This window comes from Pleurodeles waltl, chromosome 10 (assembly GCF_031143425.1).
Source record: "Pleurodeles waltl isolate 20211129_DDA chromosome 10, aPleWal1.hap1.20221129, whole genome shotgun sequence".
Classification (NCBI taxonomy): domain Eukaryota; kingdom Metazoa; phylum Chordata; class Amphibia; order Caudata; family Salamandridae; genus Pleurodeles; species Pleurodeles waltl.
Window position 1 is genome coordinate 987073110 of NC_090449.1, and position 27353 is coordinate 987100462.

At 41.4% G+C, this 27353-nt stretch overlaps 1 protein-coding gene across 7 annotated transcripts in view; it reads right to left on the reverse strand.

The window, feature by feature from the left end:
• PHF14 (PHD finger protein 14) overlaps positions 1-27353 on the reverse strand; it is a 791087-nt gene that overhangs the window by 726606 nt on the left and 37128 nt on the right. For all 7 annotated transcript variants that reach the window (XM_069211832.1, XM_069211834.1, XM_069211833.1 and 4 more), the window contains exons 2-4: positions 24318-24428; positions 22423-23075; positions 8859-9003 (exon numbers count right to left, since the gene is read on the reverse strand). In XM_069211832.1, the coding sequence (XP_069067933.1) occupies positions 8859-9003; positions 22423-23075; positions 24318-24428 (909 nt within the window). The remainder of the gene's footprint in view (positions 1-8858; positions 9004-22422; positions 23076-24317; positions 24429-27353) is intronic.

Below are 27353 nucleotides of genomic sequence, written 5' to 3' on the forward strand. Positions count from 1 at the left end.
GCTGAAGATGTCAAATGCTTTAAAAGGCCAAAATCTACAGAATAAACATTGAAGGTCCCAGTGAATATGCAGACAGTTACCACTGCATTCCAAAATTCCAGGCTTCCCATAATCCGGGAATATGTATTGCACAGAAGTCAATGTATTACTTAATAATCAAAAAAGGCCAACTTATCGTCCATGCAGACATTACCCGAGACCATACTGGGCCATTTCTTTCCCTTTTACTACGAATCCCAGGAAAAGTCCTAACACCAGAACAAAAAATCTGTATTCAGAAATACTTACATACGCAATGTCATTACCACATCATGTTCTGCACACTAGCTTACTATATTTTTGTCGGTGGTCAGTACTTTGCAAATGCTCAGACAAGTAACATCTTAATGCATCTTAACATAAAACAGCGTTGAATAATTTAAAAGAGAAAGTAAAACTTGAACTCACGGTATCACTGAACAATTTTACTTGGATTCCCGAACACGTTCGAACCCTCAGGTAGTTCTCAGAGAAAATGACTTACTAAAATGTCATCTATTTTTTCTGGAGTAAGCACTGCCTGTGAATTCTCTGCACAGCTTCTTTAAGAGTTTCAGGCGACAGGAGGATAAAATAGTAATTTATTAAAATCACAGAACGCAACTGTGTCAGAGCAAGATTGCATGAACTCCTGCCTCTGGGAATACGTTCTGGTGGCCAGAGCTACTACATTATGAATTATCATCACTCTTCAGTGGCATAGCAGCCTAAATGTTGCAGAAACAAAATCAGAATGCATTTTTAGAGCTCAAAATGTAAGGTTTGCTAACTTGTCAAAAATTGCAAAATGTAGTCCAGTGTGCAGTATTCACCATTTCAGTGGTTGCAACATCAAATGGACAATCTGTAAATGACTCAAAGAATCCTCTCTTCCTCATTGTTGCAAACCTCTATTGCAAATTGGAACAATGCTAATTAATATCCACCTGTGGCCATTAGGCTTCTACCCAATGCATTCATTCATATGCTGAAATGAGCAGTTAGTGACAAAGTCCAAATATGTGTTGTCATGTAGGCTGGTCTAAAAAAAATCTAGACCTGTTGATCTAGCACTTGATCAATTGTCTCTGTATGACAACACTGCCACATGCAATGCAGATTAGTCGCAGGACCTCACGACCCAAACGACTACGCATAAATAAAACAAGCTCAACATTTCCTGCTGGTTAGTTTCGTAGATTGCAAGACTCCAGCTTACGAGACACCTTCATGAGGCTTACCCACACGGATCAAGTTCGGGAAAAGCATTGTGCAAGTGAAAATCAATCACAAATGCAAGTGTACGTGTGCACAAAATCATCAAGTGCGTAAGTCACTAGTGAAAACTAATCTGTGCAAATACGCAGTACCATAAACTTCCAGTTCGGTCTTTTATCTTTCCTCCCACCCCTGAGGAAGTGTTTCAAAGGCACAAAACGGACAATATCATTTATCTAGTAAACTAGCAAAATAAATTTGACTTAAGGTAATTGTTAAGAAGCGTATAAAGGTTATCGCAAGCATCCTGTAACATCTTAGAACATTCCTCTTTTGCATAATAGCAAACATTGTATAGAAATGAGCAGCTTGAACCACTGAGCATCAGACTGAATTAAGATAAACGAGAGGGCACTTTTAAGATGTCACCAATAAATGTCCCTAGCTTGAAATGTTCTTAAAAGAAAGATCACCTCATCCATTCCTCAAATATGCATGTATGAACATGAAATAAGAATCAAAAGGTTTGTGAAGACACGCGCTGGTACTAAAACAAATTTCACAAGGGTGGCGACCATAAACAGAACATATCAAACGACCCTGCCAAACGCATTGCCAATGGTCAAATGACACACATCACATTTTCTCCTAGGATTTTAGACACCACAAACACAAACAGCACCAATAATGACACAACATACACATCGTCCATGCTTTCAGATATCTAGGAGATGTTCTTGTGACAGGCAGAGGATATATTTAATTAACCTCCTACTGAAAGTGGCAAGGTTGGACACTTCCACATCCTGCCAGCACAAAGACACCTCTTTGAGGAAAAGCTGAGGATTCTCATGGTACATAGAGGAAGCTTTTGTGTACTAATCCTAATTGTCCATTATTTAACATGGTTCAGAATAATTATTCACACTTAAATTCACACGTACACTAAAACTGAGTTATTGGTTTTGCTATGACCTGCTAAAGTGAATTTTTCTGGCTTACGCTAACTATGTCTTGGCTAGGCCTCAACGCCATCTTGTTCAAAATGGATATCTCACAATGTCACATTCACTTATTATTTCTGCTGCACAGTCAAGCAAGTTATGTTTATTTTCAACAGACACGAAGAAGATGGTCTAGCACGGGCTCAGTATTGTATCTCTTTTCCAAGAACCCTCCGCTTGCACGCAGTCTGACAGTGGGCACATTTGTAAAGAGAGTTAATCCCACAATTTGGCTTGCCGACCTTTATTGAGACAGATTGTAGGAATCATTTCTAGAATGAAATCCTAAAACTAATATGTTTGCTCCCCAAATTGAACAAAAGTTCCACTGCAGTTATCATCCACAGTTATATATCGATGATTTGAAAAAAAGATGGCACCACCAAAAACAAACCTGCCAAAGTGTGTGCTCTACAAATCTCAAAAGGCCTGATGCTCTTCCCCTTGTTCTTGTGAGTATTATAAACGTTCATAATAAAAAAGGTTTTCCGCCCCATGAAGTTATGATAGGTAGAGTTCTGAGAATGGCGTACATCCCTTCAGCAACACTTGTATCAATAACTGATGATAATTGTATTAAATCACTGCAAAGGTCTGATGTGGTGAAATCTGTCTCTGATCAAGTGAATTAAGCAACATCACCGACAATGGAAATTCAGTGCCATCCATTACAAACTAGCAATGGCAAAGCCAATAGTCACCTATGCAAGAGCTGTTGGCTTTGACTGTGTTTTATCCACGTTGTACACCAACGTGGTTGGTGTTCAGCATGACTAAAGTTTAGCGGGGTGAGGGAGAGTGGCATGGAGTGTGGTAGAGTGTAATGGCATAGACTGCAGTAGAGTATTGTAGAGTGGAGTGGCGCAAAGTGTTGTGTATTGGAGTGGCACAGAGTGGTGTACAATGAAGTGGCATAGAGTGGAGTGTGTAGAGTGCACTTGCAGAGTGTTGCAGAGAACAGTGGCGTAGAGTGCAGGAGAAGGGAATTCAACAGCGTACAATGCAGCATCGTAGTATGCCGTGGAGTAGATTACAGTTGATTAATAGAGTGCACTGGCGCAAGGTACAGTGCAATGGTGTGGAGTAGAGTGGCATAAAGTGCAGTGAGGAGGACTCCTCTGCTACTGGGCTGTCCAGAGCAGACTCTGCGGCTCTTCCAAATATATCTCTACAAACGGCAGATTACATTATATGACGTTACTCGCACAAATGTAACTGCCCATTCCCTCCATCTTAATAACAGTCATGCCCATTTCAGCTATTTTCTAAGCACCAACTGTAAACTTTATCCTGGCCCTTCTTTAGCAGAGGCTAGAAGTCATCATTTGGGGGCATATAAGGTGCTTACACCATAGTCGTAATAGACTGTGGACAAATATGCTTTAGCAAACGCAACAGCCAAATATTAAATACACGTCTATAGGCTCTCATCACAAATATTTTTCCCCTAACATACAGGACCTCTACACACTGACCACTCAACTACAGCCCCACTCTAGTACCTCAACTGGCTGACTCGAACTGAGTTACTGCTACTTACTTGTTTGGGCAGGACACAAGTGTCTCTGCTCCAATGGAATTTGAGGTTTTATGTTACATGTTTATGTTAAAATAGTCAAGACCTCTGGCTCATCTCGGTTAAGATTCCCACCTCAGATCCTCCACAAACACATCAAATAACACTCTTCCCTCCAAGATACCATTATGACCTCAATTGGGTGAGTGACCTACTTCTTTCAAGATGACCCGTTTTATTATACCCATCTTGAACATGAGGGGTATGCACACTCCATCACGTTGACACTCGGTTTATTCTTACCTGAAGAGACTAGCTACATACATAGCACTACTGCAGGAAACGCACCTTATCCACACCTAAGCCCTTAAGTTACGCTGGAGGGAGTAAGTATTCAGCACAAACTACTCCACTTATGCCAGATCGGTATCACTGTGGATTAGGCCTGGAACTCCGTTCACAGTTGAAGATACTATGGCAGATCCGAAAGGCCGTTTTGTACTAGTTAGTGAAGGGACGACTGGATGAACAACCCATTCTAATTGGATCCATTTATACCTCTAACACCGATCACAGACAGTCTCCAATACACTATCTAGATGGAGCAGCACACCGTGGCTCCTTTGGGGGGGGAGGGGAGATTCTAATAGTGTTCTTGATACTACGATGCACCGCTATTTTCCCCAACTATCTGTCAAAACAGCTACTGGCAATGCACAAGCGCTGACTGATTGGCTCCACCAGTGGCAAATGGTAGACTTCTGGAGAACCCGCAATCCACTTACAAAGGTATACTCCTTTCAGTTAGTGCCACATAACCTACATGTCCAGACAGACAGATTTGTTGGAACCCCAGCATTGCTACTGTCTATCACAAATATGTACTATATGGGATGCACCCACTCCAATCATAATCCCTACACATTACAACTACAATGTGACACAACACCTCTCCCCAACCCCACATAGCATTTACAACCTGCGCTACTGGAGGATTCCCCATTCATAACATCCCTTGGGTCAATGATTATTGAACATTTCGATCTTAACAATACAGCATCCTCAAGATTGAAAGAATGTGACATCTTTAAGGTAACACTGCAGGGACATTGCTTGGGAGTGCAGGGTAACATAAGACAGGTGATAATGGCCTTCCCACTCAGCAATACAAAGCCTTTGCACCCATGCTGGTCCCACGACTACTAACAATATACATGGAAGCCTTGGCTACAGTCAGACTTTCGACTTTCCAAAGGGGGTAGTTATCATCTCCTTGCCTAAACCGAATAAAGACCCTCTGCTCACTAGCTCCTACCATCCAATGGCGCTACTCAACACCGTTAAGATCCTGGCGAAAATTCTCACTGACCAATTTGCACCACTGATCCTGTTTGGTACACACAGACCAAAATGGGTTCGTTCCTGCAGGCAACACCTCACTGAATCTACGCCACTTCTTAAGAGTTATGAAGTATGCCTTCCATTCCTTGCCTCGAGCAGGAGTCCTGGTTTTAGACTTTCAAAAGGCCTCTGACTCACTGGAATGGAAGTATCTTTTCAACACACTGTCACACTATGGAACTGGACACCGCTTTCTGCAACTAGTGAGGTTACTATACACCGACCCCTAATAAGAGTCAAGATAGGATCCCTCCTCTCAAACGCAATCCCCATACACAGGGGGACAAGACAAGGCTACCCACTGTCACCTTTACAAATTCTCCCTAGCACTAGAACCGCTGGCGCTAAATATGCTCTACCAGGGGATAACCTGGGGTATTTCACTGGGAGCTGGAACACACGTGATTTTGGTATACACAGATGACATGCTATTATACATTAGGGATACCCACAGCAAACATGAATCTATCCCATTATTACTGGCCCTATTTCCGTCCATTTCTGGACTCTTGGTAAGCTGTGCCAAATTGTGTCAATTCCTTTTTTGACCCACTGTTCCTGACCCCCAGTTCATTATTGAGGGAGCACCACTGACCCGGCAACAATACACATTTCGTTACCTATGTCCCTCACTGACATCTTTGAAGGCAACATCACACATACAATAACCTCAACACGGGTTCAAATGGCATTCTGGAGAACCTTGCCATTGTCAGTGGTTGGGAGGCTGGCTTTATTAGAAACAGTGGTTTTACCCCGACTTTTATAGGTCTTCACTAATCTGCCCAATTATATGCTGGCTGCCTTCTCCAGTCCTCTGACCGACAGATTTGTGAATTGTTTTGGCATAAACTGAGATGCAGGGTGGCATGGGCAAAACTATGCTTATCTACAGATGGATGGGGCCTAGCTGATCACACTTTGAACACTATTACTTAGCTGCTCAAATCCAGTGGGTTGCAAAGTGGTGAGCAGGCCTGCAGCTGTCACACACAGCCACGTTATCGTCTAGCTGGAGTCTGTCCGCCCTTTTACATCCGTTTCACCCATTTTCATGCATGCGAGCACCTGACTCATTGCTGCTGGGACTAGCCTATAGAGCTAGTGTTGTCGTCTTACTATCACTTATGAGCCAGGATTGTCCCTACTAGGAACACCCAGGCTTGGCCCTACTAGGAACACCCAGGCCTGGAGGTCCCACTTCAGTAGCAGAATTAAACACATGGCATGCTGCAGGACTTCAAACACTGGGTGATCTGTACAGGGACGGTAGTCTAGCATCAACTGAGATCCTGATGGCTGAAGATGGCTTACCTCCAGGCCAATTTCTATTCTACTATCTATCTTTTTAACCGCCAACACACCTCAGTTCAATATTTGCATGTCATAGGTAGTGGGAGACGTCTCATAAGCTGATTTGCTGATTCCATTCATATCCAGACTGCCCCCAAACTTCCACAGCTGCAGCAACGTTGGAAAGCAGACTTAACAAGCCCCTGTACAGACTAACAATGAGCTGCCCTGTTAGAGGGACAAAAGCACATACCACGGAATGCCCGGTTTAAACTTATCCAGCTCTACATTGTACACAGAGCTTACCTTACTCTTGTTAATGTAAATTGGTTTAATCACAAAACTGATGCGGCTTGTCCGCAATGCAATCTGATAAATGCTGACTTGCTGCATATGTTATGGGTTTGCCCAAACTACACACTTACTGGCTCAACATCACCTCTAGCTTAACAGCATGCACAAAGCGCTAAATCCTGCGCAGATGGGTGGGTGTTTGTTGGGACTATATCGTAGAACTATAAAAAACACAGGGTCACGTCACATTTTCCAGACTTGGGATTTATAGTGGCCAAACGACTTACCACACGGAGACAGACATCATCAGGACCCCTGGAAATGCTCAATGTTCAACTGGGCACAGGCCAAAAGTGTGGCATTATACGGAGAAGACACACAAGGACTTCGGGAATATCCCATTGCCATTTACTGGGATAACATTTTTGCAGAATAGCAGACTAACCAAACACTTGAATCAAATGACAAAGAACAGTACTGTGACTAACCCGTCAGAAACATAATGGAAGATGTTGAATGACATTAAATGCGCTACATAATGTAATGTCCTATATATATATATATATATGTATGTATGTAACTTTTTGCACTCTTAACTATTGGGGTATTGTGTGTCAACTTTTAAGACAATAATCATCAGGTGGCGTGGCAGTTGATAGTCTGACGAGTTATTTATTTCATAATGTTTATTATAACATGGTTATTATATGTGCAGATCTGCCTGCTTGAATACAGGCGACTAGCCTATCACATCCAATTTTAGTTTCACTGTCACTATAGACTTAGTCATCTGATAATTGTTCAGACGTTGTTACCATAGTTTCCTTTGAATCAAGCATAGACAACGCAACTACTGTATGACGAAATGTGATGATTTAATACAAAAATCAATAAACAGATTCAAACAACCAACACGCCACCATTTTCAGTTGGGCCATCAGTTAATATACCTCTGGATTAGGGACCACTAGACCACCGCCATCTATGGGAAAATTTATTTTTGGATACTGCCAGCCTAAATTGACCTGTGCCCCATATAAGGTAAGTCAGTAATCTGTCTATCTTGCGGACGATGGACATCAGCAATCCGATCTGAGCACTCAAAGAAATAAAGTAGCTAACTTCTTTTTTTTTTTAAATCATCTTTGATGTGATCAGTCCTGCGACCAATAAGAGGAGCGTCAGCCAGAAATGTATGGATGCCTGCAAAGAGGATAAAGTTGGTAGGAACTTACGCTCTAGGGCAGTAGTTCCCAACCTGTGGTCCGGGGACCATTGGGTGTCTGCGATGCCTCCTTAGGGCGACCACGACTGCTTAGAAAATTAAATAATAGTAACAGATTAGGTCCCCAGCTTTCAGTACTGACTCAGTGGGCGGGTCCCCGGATTCCAATAATGAGTAAGTGTGGGTCCCTGGGATCCAGTAATGATAAAGTGAGGGTCCACAGAAATTAAAAGGTTGGAAACAACTACTGTAGGGTGTCAGTCACCATGGTGACATATCTGGACTGCCAGGTAGCTAACTGCGACAGGTTCCCAGCAAGAAAATTGGCCCATCATCTGCTAAATTGCGCTAATACCTGATCAGGTTTGGTACACCATTATGGAGTCTCGTTGAGCCCATCAAAGGGTTTGGTACACCATTATGGAGTCTCGCTGAGCCCATCAAACTCATTTCACTTATCTAGACACAGCCCAGAAGTTGGGATAGAACCTGTGAACCTACAGGAAAAAGGATCATATCACAACCATAATTTGTTGTAAAACAAATTGAAGGAACTCAACACAGTCTAGGTATACATCGCTGAGTAGGACTTGCTCCAAATTAATCCAAAGAGCGAACTTGAAAGGTAGTTCAAGTCACTTTGCAATGTACTTCCTAACAAACATTTGTTTATGAAGAAAACTTTCGAATGGTTTTCTAGAGCAAAACAAGAGAAAGAGTAATTCTACTAGCTAAAAAAAAAAAGTTGGAAAGTTAATACACATTATGTTAAATGGGTACATAATAAGTACACCTGCTTAACAAAAAAGATACACCACATAAAAAAACATGAACATTTCTTTATATACAGCAGTACATTTTGAAACTAGGAATCTGTATGTTGAATTACCTTCATGAACAGTAATTCCACAATTATCACACTGAATTATTTCATCTGCGTCCTCGCTGTTATCCCCAAGACAAACACAGCAGATGAGAATATGGTCCATTTTCTGAGAGTTCCATTTTCCTGTTTTTTCTAGGATCAGTGAATCCTATGAGTGAAATAAAATGATTCTAAATTTATTGCACCATACATATGCAAAACCATTCCTTCTCTTTGACCAAACTGGCCATGAATTGACTTTACCAACGTTCATGAAGCACCCATTTATCTCATAATGTGGAAAAAACATACATAGTTGAACATAAAAGACAAATATAATGCAACAAGGGAATCTGCTTAAATTAATTCAATCTCTTAATGCATTTGATTTATTTTAGGTAAACATACAACTCACCATAATAACAGACCCCATAAAACGTGCCTCATAGCTTATTGCCACATCCAACAACCATAAAAGAGTTGTAAAACTACAACAGATCCTGAAGATTAGCCTACAGGTCTGGAGGAGAGGCAAGGCCAACTCTGTTTTGTACTAGCCAACCTCACCATGGTAAACCAAAAGACCATCATTGTTAAAGTGCTGCCAATTACTGAAGGGGGAGAAACTCCCTGAATCCTCGCCACCTGATGACAGGTTACTAGATTAACATATGCCCAGAAAAGCTATATCCCTTACTTATCATAAACTGATCAATAACTCTCCTGACCCACTCGCACGCTTGAGGGTAAAATGGAATTGACAGCTTGAGGGCCTGGAGGATGATGAATGGCTTGAAGCCTTGGCATCATCCCGGGAGGTGGCTATTCAGTCCCAATTTTGTCTCATACAGTTGAAGCTTCTACACAGAAGCTATTATGCTTGCACTAAGTTAGAATGGGCAAAGCCGCCACTCCTCTCTGTTGGCAGAACTTTGGTCAGGAGGCAATGTTTTGCCACATGATTTGGAGTTGCCCCATCATTCAGCTTTATTGGAATGCAGTAGTCACTTGCCTGAATGATGTATGTGGTGGCAACATAGAGGCCACCTCAAAGTGGTGTGTCTCAAATGTTTGGGACACATCAGACCATACCAGAACGGACCAGTTGGGGAAGACCCTGGAGTTAATATTCACCAAGCACAACATTGTGCGAATGTGTAAGGCCGAACTGTTGCCCAAGATGAATGACTGGAAGAATGATATAGACGGGTCCATGCTGGCTGGAAGGGTGGTTTATGAAGAACACGGCTATCCCTATAAGAGGACCAACATTTGGTATACAATATAAAGTTGGACTCTTCACCCTCCTCACCTCCCATGAGTGCTGGCTTTGACACTATGCATTTGGAGAGCCCGCCCGCTAGAATCACCCTGTGAATTGTTGTGGAGGTGGGTGAAGGGAGGAGGGATTCTCTACATTTGATGGGTTTTCGCAATGCCTTGGGCTGTTTCGTGGTGCTATTGTGTATGACACTTTCTGTCACAATGTATCTTCCCTGTTATTTTACCTGGAATAAAGAGATTTAAAAAAAAAAAAGTGCTGGCAAAAACCATTAGATTTGGCTTTGGCAAATGTACAGTTTTTGTTAGTGCGTATGCAATACAAATTAAAAGATTTAAAGTTTTAAAAAAAGGAATTAAAAATGCCACATCTGAAGGTGGCAGGCATATGAAGTCATTATCTACACCCAATCTATTTTTCAGTGAGATGATTCTTGGCAATCTCAGCATTTCGGCAAAGGCTCCGGGCACGCTGATTAGCTCTAATGTGCTCAATGTTTTAAGTGTATTAGGCCTTATGTAGCTAGTTAGCTGCCCCAACCTCAGAGTGGAGCACACTCTAGACCTACTTTTCACCTCCACATATGGAACTGAATTCCATCTGTGGCTGTTTTTAACACTGTTGATATCAACAAGCACTGGCAAAGCAAATAGGTCTCGCCTATGCAAGAGTTACTGACTTTGCCAACATGTTTTAGCCATGTTGTTCACCAGCGTGGCTGTTCAGCATGGCAAGAAGATAGTGGCATAGAGGAGAGTGGTGTAGAGTGGAATGTCGAAGAGCAGAGTGGGATGTGTACTGGAATGGCATAGTGAGGAATCACACAGAGTGGCATACAATGGAGTGGCTTAGAGTGGCGTGGACTGGTGTCAAGTGCTCTGGCATAGTGTTGCAGAGTATAGCAGCACTGTGTGCAGTGGCATTGAAATCAGTAGCGCACAATGCAGCATTTAGAATTCAGCGGCGTAGAGTGGTGCATAGTAGAGTGCTGTGGCGCAGAGTAGAGTGGCAAATGGCATGCAGTATAGTGGTGCACAGTTAAGTGATGCAGAGGGCAGTGGCGTAGAGGTGAGGGGCATAGAGTGCAGAGTAGAGTCAAGTGGCACTGAGTGCTCTGAAAGAGTGGCACAGAGTAGAGTAGCATACAGTGGTGAATAGTACAGTGCCATAGAGTGGAGTAGTGCAGAGAGTGGCGTAGAGTTCAGTGGCAGAGAATGCCATGTTGCACAGTATAGCGTCAGAGTGCAGTGGTGTACAGTGGAGTATAGTGGCATAGAGGGCAGCAGCATAGAGTACAGAGATGCAGAGTGGAGTGGCATACAGCGCAGTGACAGAGGACAGCTGTGTCGAGTGCACTAGCGTAGAGTGCAGTGGTTAAGAGTAAAGTAGAGTGCAGTGCCAGAGTGGAGTAGAGTGGCACAGAATACAGTGGTGTAGAGTCCACTGTTTCAGAGTAAAGTGGCACAGAGTGGAATGGTGCAGGGTAGAGTGCACTTGCATAGAGTGTAATGGCGCAGATGAGTAAGGGGTGTAGAGTGCAGTGGCATAGACCACAGTGGTGCAGAGTAGATTAGAGTGATGTACAGTGGACTGAGTGCAGGAGAATAGAGTTGAGAGTTACAGAGTAAAGTGCATTGGAGCAGTGTGTATTGGAATAGAGTGCAGTGGCTTAGAGTGCAGTGTTGCAGAGAGGCGTAGAGTACAGTAGCGTAGCTTGGAATTGGGCAGAGTAGACTGGTGTGGCCTATAGTAGAGTGGTGTAGAGTGAAGTGGCTAAGAGTGCAGGGGTGTAGAGTGGCAAACAGTGCATTGGCATTGAGTAGAGTGGTACAGGGTAGAGAGGCAAAGCGTGATGTGGGGTAGCATGAAGGGGCGTAGAGTGAAGGGGCGTAGAGTGAAGGGGCGTACAGTGCAGGGGCGTGGAGTGCTGCATACTAGAGGGCAGTGGCATAGACTGGAGTAGTCATGGTGTGGTAGTACACTGCCATTACATTTTACAGACATACAGTTTTACAAATAAATCTATACAGTACACAGACTAAAGTGTGTGGTAATTGTGTCACCTAGTTTAATGATTTTTTAAATCATATTAAAGTATCTGTTTCGAACATACTTCAAAAATAACAAAAAAATGTGCTTCATTTGTGCGTTCGTAATTATGATATATTCTAAAATACTTACAGTTCATTTAAACATTGTCGTTCTAGGGAAAAAACTCTTCCCTATCCACAGAATCTAGCAAGATTGTCACATAAATCCTCTCACTTTGAAGTAAGAGAAAGACAATTAAAAATGCCCCTTTGGAAGACAGCGCCTGACATTTGACCTCGGTCTTTGAATGCACAGCAAATGTGATGAGATAAGTACAATATTTAAAGGCCTGCTAACAGAAAGCAAGTTTGTGGAAGGATACAGAAAACACTGTTTAGGCAACAGAAGAGTCGAACTGAACCCAGAGAGACGAAAGCAAATGGTAAGCCAGAAAGTGAGTTACAAATCACAAATCAAATGGGTAATCAGCGAGCAGAATGCATTCCTAGGTCAACCTTCTGAAAGTCCTCAACCGAAACTGGAAACTAGTGACATCTATGGCTTTTAACAATTAATTAGACAAGAATTAAAAAAAGTAAAGAATTCTAAGGCAATAATGTATGACGCATGAATGAATTACAAGTGCTAGTAACAAGCTATACACCATAAAGCACCCCCTGAAACAAAAAAGATAAGAACAAAATATTATTTTTGTTTGTGGTCCACCAACACCAGCCTTAAAAGAAAAGAGAAACGGAAAAATCTGGAACAAGTGAGGGGTAAACTCTGAAGATTATCTTGAGTACTTAATTACATATGATCAAATATAATCATAAAAAGGGCAAAAAAAGCATCGCTCCCAAAAGATCCTGCACGCAAAAAACCCTTCTCAAGGACTCTTTAAAACAGTAGACATCTTAAATAACCTGACAGCTATCAACAGAGAGTATTCCACCTTACAAACATAAAGCAGCTGTGCCATCTTCACGTTTCCACAGCAAATTAAACAAGATAGGGGTAACCATTTATCTCGGCATTAAAAAACGTAGTCAACCTATTATCACTCAAAATATTAATGCTTGACTTGAGGCCCAGTTAGCCCTCAAAACTGCCATCATAAAACCGTTAGTAAAAAAGTCAAACCACACCAATTACAGGTTTGCTAGCTATCTCTGCTTGCATCTATGTCTGGAAAAGCACCAAAGACTATGGTAGTACCAGCGGTAAAAGTGGCCAGCAGTAGCAATCACAGTGGACAGCGCCATCCTAAGAAAGATTCTGTGTCTGGTACCCAAATAAAGCCCTGCTGCAGAGACGTGATCAGTGCCACTAGAAAGGTCACTATGTGGAATATGCTAGATAAGAGTTTACACTCGCATTGTGGCAGGAAAGAACCATCCTATAATATTAGGATGTCCACTGTTATAAATACTTTGAAGTGACGTCACCATCATTGAAAAAGATTGCACTCTTAAGACCCCAGAGGCTAAGGCTTTATGTACCTTTCTATGTTTAAACAAATAACATTTTCTGAATATAAATTCCACGTCCTTGTTCATAAAATCAGGATGGGACCTGACATTTGGAATGCGTTCTGCCAGCAGCACAGAATTGTTGCATTTAAAGCTTCAGGATATGGGGCAGGACAGAAGGTGTTTTTCGGTATGGCACCATACAAAAGTAGGTGGGGACAAAAAGTCAAGTCAGTGTTACATACCTCCTACTGCAGATAGTTTTCCACGATGGAAAAGCTTGCAGGTAGAGTGGCACATAATACAGTGGTGTAGAGTACACCAAATGTAGGTGACTATCAAGACGAGTGGAAAGTTCCACGGGAAAAGCATTTTCCCTGTAGATTACAAAAACATTAATAATGTTAAAGACTATCGTATCGCGCGCATACATAGTTGGAATTTTCCCATCTGGTTGAAACTCGGAAGTTCATACATTTTATACAGTGAAGTAGCTCAGAAACTCTACGACCTTGAAAGATTGCCAGTATGATTGTGGCGCTATCAATCGTTACCCTAAAAAGTCAAACGAGGGCTTAAACTTTGCAGTAATCGTGTGGAATCCTTTTTCCGACTTTCAACCCGAAACCTTTCTGGGTTGTGCACTGGCGGAACTGAAAAGGAAGCATAAAGTCTCACGCCACTGAATCTGCAAATTCATTTGTTGTCACTTTGCTCTGCAGCATCACAAGAAAAGTTAAATAACCAAGACTGAAACTTATGCATGTCTCAGAAGATAATTTGAATTATATTTTTATTTGCTTTACTAAAATTATTATTGAACTATTCTGCATAGACATAAAGTGTTTTCATTAGCATACTAATAGGCTAAAATATTGAATTCATACGTTTTTCCTAAAAGAATTATAAAGCTGAATTGTAGCCAGTTACCTTTTACTTTGCGAGTTATTGACATCCTGTCTTGACACAGTAACCTTAAAATGAATTTACACATGTCCACCGTTTTCTTAGAATTCTTAAAAGTGAACCACTTAACATGTTTACAAACAGACAAGAATGTAGGGTACTTTAGGTATTTTCCCAAGGTTCTATATTTTATAGTAGGAAAACTTAACCTACGGGGAGGCGAAGCCACGTTCTTTATGTTGTGACCGAACTGTCACAAAGACCATGCAATCTCACTCGTAATAGGTACACTGGTTTCTATGAAGAATACCTGGATGGCCCTTGGCAGCATACAACAAGAATTACTCCCATTGAAACGTATGTGCAAAAAGAACAACGGGAAAGTCAAAGTCGTTGTTACTCTGTGGGGTGTGGCAAGCCTGGACCTCCTTTGAGGCTGACCCATTGTGAAGAATCAGGGGATACAATTTGATAGTGCTTTCTAGCCAAAAAGTTTATAATCAGATTCAGTCCTTTAGACTGGCAACATTGGAAGCCGTTGCAGGGAAGGTCACCACAAAGCACCTGAACTTTAGGTCAAAAACTCTGAATAGGACAACCAATAAAAAGTAGATGCTGAGACTGAATCTTGATGAAGCGTAGCAAAACAAACCTTTCTTCCAAAGATTTACTTTTCTTAGGTCCCAATTTAAAAAACATCTTCCAAAGATTTACTTTTCTTAGGTCCCAATTTAAAAAACATCTTTAACAGTCTTAACAGTATCCACATTTTCTGTAAGGACTCTTGCTGTTAACTAATGAGTTGAAGTTGCAGGAAGAAACCACACATCTCCTTGACATGGTCGCAGGAAGACAACCACATACAACTACGCCTAGTGATTCCTTTGCAGTAGCACCAAGCCCCGTTGTCCACAGGGCTTTCTCCCTATTGTAGACATAAGAAAGATGTTTTACAGATGTAAGCAGGTGAAATGTCCATATACAAATGGACTAATATAGTCACAGCTTCTATGTCTCCAGGACCATCAGCAGTTTAGAATTTCAGGTAAAGTGTCCTAAAGGGCAAGCAAGCAGTGCTGGTACTAAGTGGACCCCTATGTATTGGGTTCAGCAAGAGGTTAGCTAACCTGTTCAGTCCGAGGGGTACAAGACATAGCTGTAGGCATAATCTCTCCCCTGCCAGGCAGATATGAATTGTTCTAGTAGCAAGGAAGCATATTTTGTCTTTGGGACCAAGTCAGCTCTCTCAAGCTGACAGTGGAATAAACTGGGCAATTCAAGGGAGAAACCCTAGATCTAATCAAGGTAAGCTTTCTATATGTTCTCTACAACAAACTACAGCAAAGTGACTGTAATGCTATGTGTATTTAACCACCGACTACATCTTGACTATTGACTCCATTTTGTGCACTGCTTCACATGCCGCCATGGCAGCGCGGGTTTTTTTCCCCCCCACAGAGAGCTTTTTTTCCATACAGAACATGTTTTTGATTTTCTCACCAGAACAGGGTCATACTGTGTTGGAACATATTACGGGAGATGCAGACAATATAAGAGGGTATCAGGCTGGGAATGTTTTCATCAGAGAAAGGTACAGCTCAGTCTCTGGAATGTGCACTGGGGCCTGGACAGTTCTTTTACGTGTTTTCGACACAGACCAAGGACAGCCAGTATTTGATTTCGTAACAGAGGAAAGGGTGTTCTAGAATGCTCCCCTTACTCGTTTAAGGTGTAAAAGACAGGGGAACTTGGAGCTAAAACAGGAACTCACCTGTGGGGCGGGCACACTGCCCAGGAGAATTTTGATCCCATGTGTGGGTCCTGCCTCGGCTGTGCTTTATGGTGTGCTTTTATTAGATATCTGGAAAGTGCCTTAATAAATTAATTACTCAGACTAAAAGTGCTGCATTCTTTGGCATTGTTTCCTCTTAGTTTAAACAAGAGCACTACAGTGACCTCCTTACAACTCTAGAGATAACCTTTGATGCAAAAGTACCTTTCACCACAGAGATCCAGCATTTTCTCAACTTTGTTATATTCTATTCAACTTTCTCTCCCCGAAGGACATTCCAAATGCTTTCCACCTACTCCTCCATAGATCCAAAACCTCTCCACTTCCTAGGGTCTATGTACTCTTCCTCTCATTCTTTGCCTCGGTGCCATTTCAAAAGACCTCTGATGAGACAGTTTTTGCTGTCACATTAATGCTTCCACCTGAAGTCCTGCACACCTGAACATGGTATAGGCGACTGTAGCAAACCTTCCCAATCTTCCACATTATGTGCAGGTACACTGTGGTCTCAGCTGCACAGATTTTAATGGTTTACTTTTTGTCTGTCACTGACACACACACCCAACCCCAACACTCACTCCAAACAAAAAAAGACATGTACCCATGGTAACTCTGAAACTTCTTATCCATGCTTCAGACCATGAACACCAGTAAACAGAAATTTCTTGCACTGCAGCAGCTCTTTGAAACACATCACTGATCTCCACCAGGCTTCTAACCATAAAGGCATTTGGTGGCAAAATATTTTAAAGAACAAATCAACAGAAATGCTGCTTATAGGGCATTAGGGGTAGCATACACTGAGTACCTTCCTCTGTTGTGCTTTCTTGCATGGCTTCGACCATGTCAGGTGTGACATTTTGAAGTTGGTAGTCTGGGGCAAAATTAAAATACTCTTATAATAGACTCCCAAGTGTTGCAAGTGTACAGCCCCTTCACTACCACAAGGATCTTTATTAAACTGAGAGGTTAATGGTTTGGGGCATGATACTGATAGTCTTTTATCAGAATAAAAGCTTTCTAACCTGTACAAAAAGGTTTTTGTAGCCCTTAACTTCTGCGTTTTAAACTTGACTTTGCATTTGAAGCTTGCACAATGACATTTGAAGCTTGCGCTGTTGGCTGATCTGCTGACAAGGACAAATTCTTATGTCTTTTCCTTTCTTCTTTCTTTTGGTTAGTTTTTGACCTGTGTCATGGTCATAAGTATAACATATTATGACACAGATGCTCTATGGTAACAAGTAAATGAATAGAGGGAAGGTCAAAGCTTTGTTTCCTGACCATTTAACCTATGAAAAAAATGCAATGTTAAAAACTGATTCATTATGAATAGGCTCTGTCAGAACAGTGAAATCATCCCATATTTTGTATCCTTGGCAATTCCTGCCTTATAGACCACAACTGGATAGAAGATAACGGCATGTTTAATTACTACATTAGATAATAGTTAAATGTATCTTGTGTTTTGAATGTTCTTTGTTAAAACTTGCCATCTTGACAGAAGCGGTCTTCTTTGCATTAAGACATCAATTTTGATTGGTTGGAACCAGATGATATCTATGCAAAACTTGTAATTTGTTATATTGTTGTGTTGTAGATAAAAATGTGTTCACAGTTTAAGATAGGAGTTAGACTCTCTAGATTCTAAGATCCACTCAACTCTTTTAACATAGTATTGTGACTGACACATTTTGTCTTGCTTTCTAAACTGATGCATCTTGGATTTATTCTAACACAGACGTTATCCTGCCTGAACACATTGCTGAGAGATTCTACGGAAATTCTTAGTCTCTTGCCTGTGAAGATGCTCCAATAAGAAAACTATATGCTTTTACACCGGAGACAAGAGTTTTTTATGGGTTCTACTGAACTTTGATTTCACTGAAATTAGAGTAGATTTGGGATTAGATTTTATGGGGCACACTATATGCCCTGTTCAGTAATTTGATTGAGAATAGTGATTTGCAGATAACGAAAATGTAAACTAATGATTTAACAAAATCTTTAAAATAGAACCCAAACTTTCATCATTGACTCTAATCGAACTGAATTGAATATCCTTGATTAATAAATGTGCAGGTCATAAGTCCATTTACAATGTGCCTCAAAGACCTTGCCTATTGGGCTCAGCACGGGTGCGGGACTTTCATACTTCTGAGGTCTCCAGTAGTTCTCTGGGGCTGTATTAAAATACAAAGCTTCCTCAGTCATATAGTGGTACAATGGAGTTGGCATTTATGCTTGAATCTACATAGTGGGGATCCTCTGTGATGAAGTGGGTTGGGGCGGTACAGAGATTAGCTTAGCATTTTCAGTTTGAAACAAAACACTTGGTTTTGTATTGTTTTTTTGATCCTAAAATGTGCTAGCGACCAGATAAGAACATCCTTTTATATGATAATAATGTCTTCAAATTGTAAATGTATTGTCAATAAACTGGCATCTCTTGCAAAACTAATTTGCAAACAGCACCATAATTTTCGATCATTGCTGTCAAATGCTCATGATCATCAATTAACCCGTGGTCTGGAAATCTTTGGCAAGGAATGGTTGAGGTAATATTGTAATACAATGGGAGCCATATCTTGACACTGTGATTATACTAGTGATGAGACTTGCCACTTGTGGGTTGGGGCAAGGTGGGCCTCTGAGATGAACGGCATGCTTTCTGGGGGTCATACCTAAATTATGTACCAGTGAGGTTATGCAAAGCATTCAGCAGTATTCTACAAAAAATATTCCATTACAACAAACACCAATTAGCAACAGATTTTCCGTCATCTGGTTTATATATTGAAAATAGGTCAAACATTCAAATGATGGGCTTATTATGTACTATCTAAAAGAACCCATAAAAGCTCAATGAAATGGTCAGAAAGATTAAGATTAAAAGAACAGTGATCCACAACTATCCCACGAAGGAGAAAACATGATCAAGGAAATAAGCTCATCATGGCAGTGCTGAAGTTCTTTGGGTCCTCTTTCTTCCAAACAAGAGACAATAGACAGGCTGACCTTATAGACAAAGATGAGTAATAACTATAAGTGTCATTATGTTGACTAACTTGTACTTACAGTAACCTCCATTCCTCATTTCCTCCAGACTCCAAAGTCAACTGAAATGCAACAAACACTGCAAAGTGTGCACCACATTAAATGCAACATCCTGATCAAACATATACCAGCCTAGCGTCGGCAGAACATATAAGGAGAAGCTCTTATGTCTGCATGTAAAGAGGATCCGAGTGATCATGACATCCTAATGTGATCACTTGTTTATACAATTCACAAACATAAGAGACCATTCAGTGACATACTATATGAATTTGCAGTGGAAACGTATTTTATTAGAATAACAGTAGAAAAATATTCATGACAAATAAGATATACAAAAACCCACGTGGAATCCTAACCCTGCCAGGCATAAAATGATGGAAAGTATTATTACCTAAGACAGAGGAGTATGCTTCCCAGAGCCAGTAGCAAAATAATTTTAATGGACCATATTAGATCATGAAATGCCTAGTTTACGATACAATTGTTAACCACCTGCCCTTAATCAGCAATCACTAGTAGCCCTTAATCAGCAATTCTCAACAGGAGTAAATTCTTAATTTTTAAGCGATTAATAAAAAACTATTACTAAAACACATATTGTCAATGCCTGTGAAAGGAAAAAATATATATAAATATGTGTATATATATATAAATATGTGTATATATATATATATATATATACATACATATACACACATATATATACACAAACAAGCAGCCTTCTAGAAATGGCTGAGGCAAAAAGTAATAACTTAAGCTGTAGTCCCGTCCCCTTTCCCATTTTGATGAGCAGCGCTGATATCACAGTTTCTCCACTGGAGGCACAAAGAGGTAAGAGCTTTTTCCCCACTCTGATGTTTTTTTTTTTTTTTAAATATTGACAATGCCTCCCCATGTTTCAGTGAGGATTCAGTTGAAGAGGGGCTCTTTCCATCAATACCTCAGTGAAAGGTTTTCCTGGTTGTGGATTGCAGTTGCGCCACAATCCATAACCAAAAAAAATCCATCACAGTTTGGAGTCAGTTGGCCAAAGTCCACAAGTTAAAAGTACATGGGCAGAATCAATAAGAATGAGCAGGTTCTTCAGCCATGTAACTCGAGTCATAAAACTTGCACTTGATATAAGAAGCTATTTACCCATCTGATCCAGATGGCAACATTCAATGCGTATGGTGTTTATCATCAGATCACCACGGGAAGATCAATGTCTTCCCTTGACTTCCAGTTGACCGCCACAGAAAATCTTACTTCTACAGGTGCAGCTGCCTCCGCTTCATCTGCTGTGGAGGATGTGGCAAGGCTGCAGGATCCACAATTTGCTGACCGCATTCCTGCAATAGCTAGAAAGAATCAGCTAGGTTGTCACTGCAGAATCTGTTCTAAGCAAGGAAAGAGGCAGGAGAGTCGTGCTCACACTCCCTAGTGCCCATCTCAGCTAGCCCTATGTGTTCCAACTTGCTATATGTTGTACCATACAAAAGTTTAGTATTGGTAAATTGACTGAGGGGGAGCTGCCCTAACATATACCTTCCCATGGCTCTGTATGGATACATACATTCAAGGGCCACTACTTTACTAGGTAAACAGCAGTGCAAGTTCTCTTCCTCTACTTGAGGAAATCAAGGACTTGCTTCTGGCCTGCTTGACACCTTTATCTGCCGTAATAATGTGGTAAGTATTCTGTTTGCATTGTGACAACTGTACTACAGCCACAACACTGCACATAATGGTGGATGGAACACCGGGCACACGGTCCAGAGTACCGTGTGTGGAAAAAACAAGTCTTTAGTAGTTTTGGAAGTGCTCTTCAGGGAACTAAGGCAGTTTTTCCCAGCATGTTTTCCTTAGTTTTAAAGGTAGATATGCTCACTCACTTCAAGTAATATGGGCCTTGAAAGGCAGTCTCAGACACACCCCCAACTTGTATCCACAAACTGGAAGAAGTTGGATTTAGCACAGTGAGTGTGCTAAAGGCACAAGATAAACATATTTTCTCCAGCTTCAGGCAGCTGGTAACGGAAGGCATTAGTAAAGGTTCACTTAGCAAGTATATTAGTCAGGACTTTGAAGGGGACGTAGACATGAATAGGTAGGAAAAGTTTAGGCGTGCTTTCACAGGGATAGCACATAGGTAAAAGGCAAACAGTAAAGGTAGCAGAGACACACATGTAGTCACTTCACTAAAGGACTCAACCCCATTGGTGCTGAACTCAACCTGAACCTCCATCAGTCCCTCACTCAACTAAGCAGATGACTCCAAACCATACAGAACACTGCAGCCAGCCTCCCCAACAACCTCCACTGTGCATGCACTCTGCACCTCTAAGAACCTCATTGGCTCACCATCCAAAGTTCCCTTCAAAATCCTGACACATGTATTCAAAACCTTACACGACTTTGACCCAGCATACCTCAAAACTGCTTCAGATATCAGAAACCTTCCAGACACTTTTGCCTAGCAGGGCTCATATTCTCACACATTCCACGCATTTACAGCACCAGTACAGGCATTATTTACTTCTACCTTGCTTCGAAAGGCTGGAATTACCTGTGTCTACACCACTGCTAAACTTATTGTATTACACACAAAGCTGAAGACTTGGCTCTTCAACTAGGTCAGCCCATGAATCATTCCTGACGGATTCTGTGGAGGCAGCAAGATATCCTTCAGGTTGGTAGTGTGCTTTACAAAAACTCACACATTACAGAGAACTCTGCATCCAATGCTACACGTATGAGTCATACATTTGTCCTGCTTGAAGTGTTCATCCTCTGATAGTACATTGTATTTGTTCAGTTTGCTGAATGAGAACTGGAGTATAGTCACAGTACTGCACATAATGGTGGACAAGGAATATGCCATTTCCTCACTGACTACCCCATGTGTCAAAAAATAACATTCTGTTTAACTCACTTGTGTGGGTAGGCCTACTGCCCGCAGCAGGAAACATGCGGGCATTATAAGAAAATATTCTTCTACATTGCGCCTTAATGGAATCAAAAACATGTTTTCTTTATGGATTCTAAAGAAAGTAGCATGCATACCTCATTACTTTTGCTCTGTGAAAGGGTCAGACTATCGTTAGTCAGCTCCTCCTCATCAGCACTTTGCCTACTGAGAACTTTTCTTTTTTTCAGCTTTCTTTCGGCCTCACTGTCACTAGTGTCATTTTCATCATTCTCATCCTCTTCGTTTTCCTCCTCACTGCCACTGCCATCATCATCATCTTCCCCATTTCCCCTCTGTTTGTGAGATGCTGCTTTGCCTTTCCTCCTAACAGCAGTCGGGCGCCAGTCATTGTCTTCCTCACTATCATAATCATCCATTTCATTCAGATCTTCAATTGAAATAAAATCCAGTAGTGGGCGGTTTCTACGCAAATTCCACTTTCTAGGCTCATCGGTATGATCTTCTATACCAGTAACTATTTCTGATCTTTTCTCATTTTTCATTTTAGGCTTCTCATCAGAATCATAGTCCTGCCTTTCCTCTTTGTTAATGGGATTCTCTCTTTCGAGACCATTATCACTTCCAGAGCCTTTTGGGGGTTCCTCTTCAATTGGTCTTTTTTCTTCCTCCTCATCAGCTGCTATTGTTGCCAGCTCCTCCTCAAGAGTGTTTTCATCGGAGTCACTACTGGACCCTTCCCCACTTTCCTTTGAGGCATCATCACTTTCATTCCCACTTCGCGCAGAACCTGTACAAATAACAAGTGAAAGATTAAATGATTTAACTTAAAAAACAGATTGTATGGCATGCACAAATAATAACAAAGCTGACACAAATGGTCTAAGTCAAAATATCTTTTGGATTGATCCTTTGTGGACACACCTGGCTGGCTACTGATTTTCTACTTAGCCTATTTTACAATTAATGTACAATATACTGCTGTAATGGAGTTCTCACTGATGATCACTGCTTTATACATGTTTATGTTTTAAAATAAAAACCTCTGTACAGTGTCATGCCAAGAAGACAGTTAGACATTCCTATATCTCCCAACACGTTTTATAATTCCATATGTGTTGCACACCATGTAGGAATCCCCACAGTGATGAAGTGGTCATTTTGTGGGAGCTATGAAGCTTTAGTATGGAAGAGTGCAACAGCTGTTCTTTGGAAGAGTTTGTGTTCCTAATCATATTTTCTAGTACACATTATGTTAGATGTTTTACCCAATTACTTTGCTTACAATTACATTTACACTGATTTGTGCGTGTCTGAAGAGTTAAGTAGGACACTCTCTTTGCCCTCCAACTCTTTCTCATTTTCTTCAGTCACCTCTTCTCCTCTACCTTTGGTGGAAGTCTATTGGCTGCCATCAAATAATAAAAGGAAGCTCACATTACCCTGAATCCTATCTTCAGCCTCACTATCAAATATAGAGGCTGCCGCCCTCACTTTTCTCAGTCTTCCTACCCACTCAGTCTTTTGTCGTTCATTTATCAAATAATTAACATATCATCTACGGGATCTTGTTTACAATTAGAAGATATGATAATGTTAAATACAAAAAACTGCTCATTTTGGAAGGTACTAGAAAAATGCTTTTTGTGGTCTATATTTGATTTATGCATTTGAATTCACAAAACATATTTCTAGTAAACCTATAGAAATAGCTGAAAATCAAAAGCAAGTCCCAGGAGGACTCCACTGTTCCTATCTACTAAATATCTACACACTAAAAAAATAGTTTTAAGAATCTTACACATCCTTAGCTGTCCAATCAAAATACTGCTGAAGGCTAATTATAGATAATTCCACCCTTTCTGAGAATTTGAATCACACTGTAGAAAGCTACTCACATTTGAGCTGGTTCTCAATACATAATTGGTGTACGTATTTAGATGAATGAATGTGTATTTTAATGCACTCAAATGAAAAGTAATATCCCAATTTACTAGTTATAAGAAGTGTTTGCTTCTCTGGAAACAAATACCTGAATCTTCACCAACTTTAAAATCACTGTCGTCCGAGCTATCGTAATCCAGGGCTTCTAAAAGACAATCTGCCAATGGCTTCACGCGTCGTCTTTTCGAACTTCGGTCCACTGTGGGAAAGATTCATATTTCATGCAAATTAGATTAGGAATAATATCAAAAACAGTAACTGAATGTGCAAAAACAGTTTCATTGTAAACAGCCTTTTTAGAGGGAATTACTGTTTACTTTTCTTTTCGAAAGTTATTTTCCAATTTAAAATCTTTCATCCCAGTTTACCCATGTCCGTCTCATTCCTAGTGAACTCATGAGCTCCACCACCTTTCGCACCTAATATAATGCTACGCTATCTCCCAGCAATACATCACAGAGAGACACAATAGAAAATAAACCAAAGCCAGTTCTGTTATAGGAATAGGGCTGGTTATTGTTCATGTTCTACCACACACAAAAATGTTGTATTTGCACTTTAGGGACAGGTGAAACACACAGCCAGAGAAGATACTAAGTTTTGACTCTTCAGTGTTTTATCTCAAGTATGTTCAAACAAATCAGAAAAGGAGATAGGAGAGCTTTTTAATTCTGTTAGAAACACTAAGCAATAATTCTGTGTAGAAAAATACATTCTTTAACCTTCACACGTTCATAAGTTCATTAATTGAAATAATGTTTAGTTTGAAATCACAAAATCTGTTTCTTTATGAGAAAGTAAGATTAAAAAAAAAGGTGTATGGAAAAGGAAATGTGATGTGCAAATATGCATTACACTAACCATGAACGTTTGGTCTTCCCTCTTCTACAACTGTCCACCAGCATGAAGCACATAGTTTAGTAGCAACGTTAGAAAATGATAAATAAAATGTTTCATAACAGCTAGATTAGTTGACGGAAACTGTCCTGTTCCCATGAAGACATTGAAACAAGACTGTCTGAACCAGTGGTGGAGACAAAGAAAGAAGTTTCAAGCTATGTTGTTTGTTTATTACAAAATGTGTGTTACTATAGTAGAGCGAGAGATTCTTTTTGGTCTTTTGAGGGTTTTCAGATTTCTGACTAGACTTCTTGTAAACACTCACTGGGATAGTTCTTTGGCTCACTTTAAGATCCTTTAAAATTTTAGCTTTGGAAACTTTACTGAGTTTCTTAATGCAGCACATCTTTGATTTAGGAGATCCTTAACCCCTCCCATGCCCGGGACGAGCTGGTCTCGTCCAGGCACACAGTTGCCGTGAGCCTGGGACGAGACAAGCTCATCCTGCATCCGGCCCCCGTGGGACTCCCTCCCACACACCCCAGTCGTGGATGGAAGGGGAATCGCTTCCCCTTTCACCCCCCACTTCCCAGTGACGTCTGATGACATCAGTGCGCAAATCGTGTGCTGACCTCAGAGGTCACCTCGGATCGCGCTGGAATCCCGGAAGAGAAATGCTTTGGCATTTCTCTTCCGACCGGGAGGTGGGGCGGGAGGAACAAGAAAGGAAAGACCTTTCCTTTCTTGTCTCTCACAGCATTTATGCTGCCCGATCGCAATGCGATCGGGCAGCAGAAATTCCCTCTAGACACCAGGGAATTTTTTTGTTTTAGATATTTTCAAATAAAGGGAGCGGCACCTTGGGCGAGGGTCACTCCCTAGGGGGCCATTTAATTTTTAGGTTATTTCTGCGTGCCCCCCTGGGGGCAGATCGGCCTAATATAGTTAGACCGATCTGCCCTGGGGGGGCAGAAAACCCCTAGACACCAGGGATAACTTTTTTTTGTTTATTTTCTATTTTTATGTGTGGGGAGCGACCCCGTAAGCAAGGGTCGCTCCCCGGGGGCCAAATTATTTTTAGGCCATTTCTGCGCGCCCCCTGGGGGCAGATCGTTCTAATATAATTAGGCCGATTGGCCCCCAGGGGGGCAGAGACTACTAGACACCAGGTAATTTTCTATTTCATCATACTAAACATAAGAGGAGCGGCCCCTTGGGCAAGGGTCGCTCCCTAGGGGCCCATATTATTTTTAGGTCATTTCTGCCCCCCGTGGGGGTAGATCGGCCTAATATAGTTAGGCCAATCTGCCCTGGGGGGCAGAAAACCCCTAGACACCAGGGAATTTTGATTGTTTTTATACTTACGCATAAGGGGAGCGGCCCCTTGGGCAAGGGCCACTCCCCAGGGGGGGCAAAGTATTTTTAGGCCATTTCTGCCCACCTCCGGTGCAGATCGGCCTCATATAATTAGGCCGATCTAAAACCCCTAGACACCAGGGATATGTGGGGAGAGACCCCTTAGGCAAGGGTCGCTCCCTGAGGAGGCAAAATATTTGTAAGCCATTTATGCCCCCTCGCTAACTGAAGGGGGTAACAGTCTTTCAGCTATCCCCCCACACACAAACATCTTATCCCACGGCAAGCAAGATGACATTTGATTATTTTGGGTTTTGGTTTACATTTGGGCCATGAGAGCTTGGCTAACTCTCAAAATCGTCCCACTTGAAATGGTGAGGGCTGCACTTTGGGACACTGCCATGTAGAAAAATCCACAGGACCTAAACACATCTGAAAACTAAACATCTGGGTGATTCTAGGGTGGTGTGCTTCACATGCACCTCGCACCATTTTCTTACCCACAATGCCCTGCAAACCTCCATCTTTGGAGGAAATCACACATTTTCCCCATATTTTTGTGATGGAACCTTCCGGAATCTGCAGGAATCTACAAAATTCCTACCATCCATCATTGTCTCATCTATACCGATAAAAATTCTGCTGCACTTGTCAGCCTAAAAATGTTTTTGTTCAAACTGCCTTGGTGGACCCACTTTGGTTCCCCCTCAATTTCAACATGTTTTTGGCTCTTCCCTGTCACAGGCACTTAGCCCACCTACAACAAGTGAGGTATCATTTTTACCGAGAGAGACTGAGGGGAACGTTGGGTGACAGGAAATTTGTCACGGTGCAGTGATCCCACACAAAAATGTGTGGAAAATGTGATTTTTTTAGCTACATTTGAGGTTTGCTGAGGAGTCTGAGTAAGAAAACATTGGGGGATCCA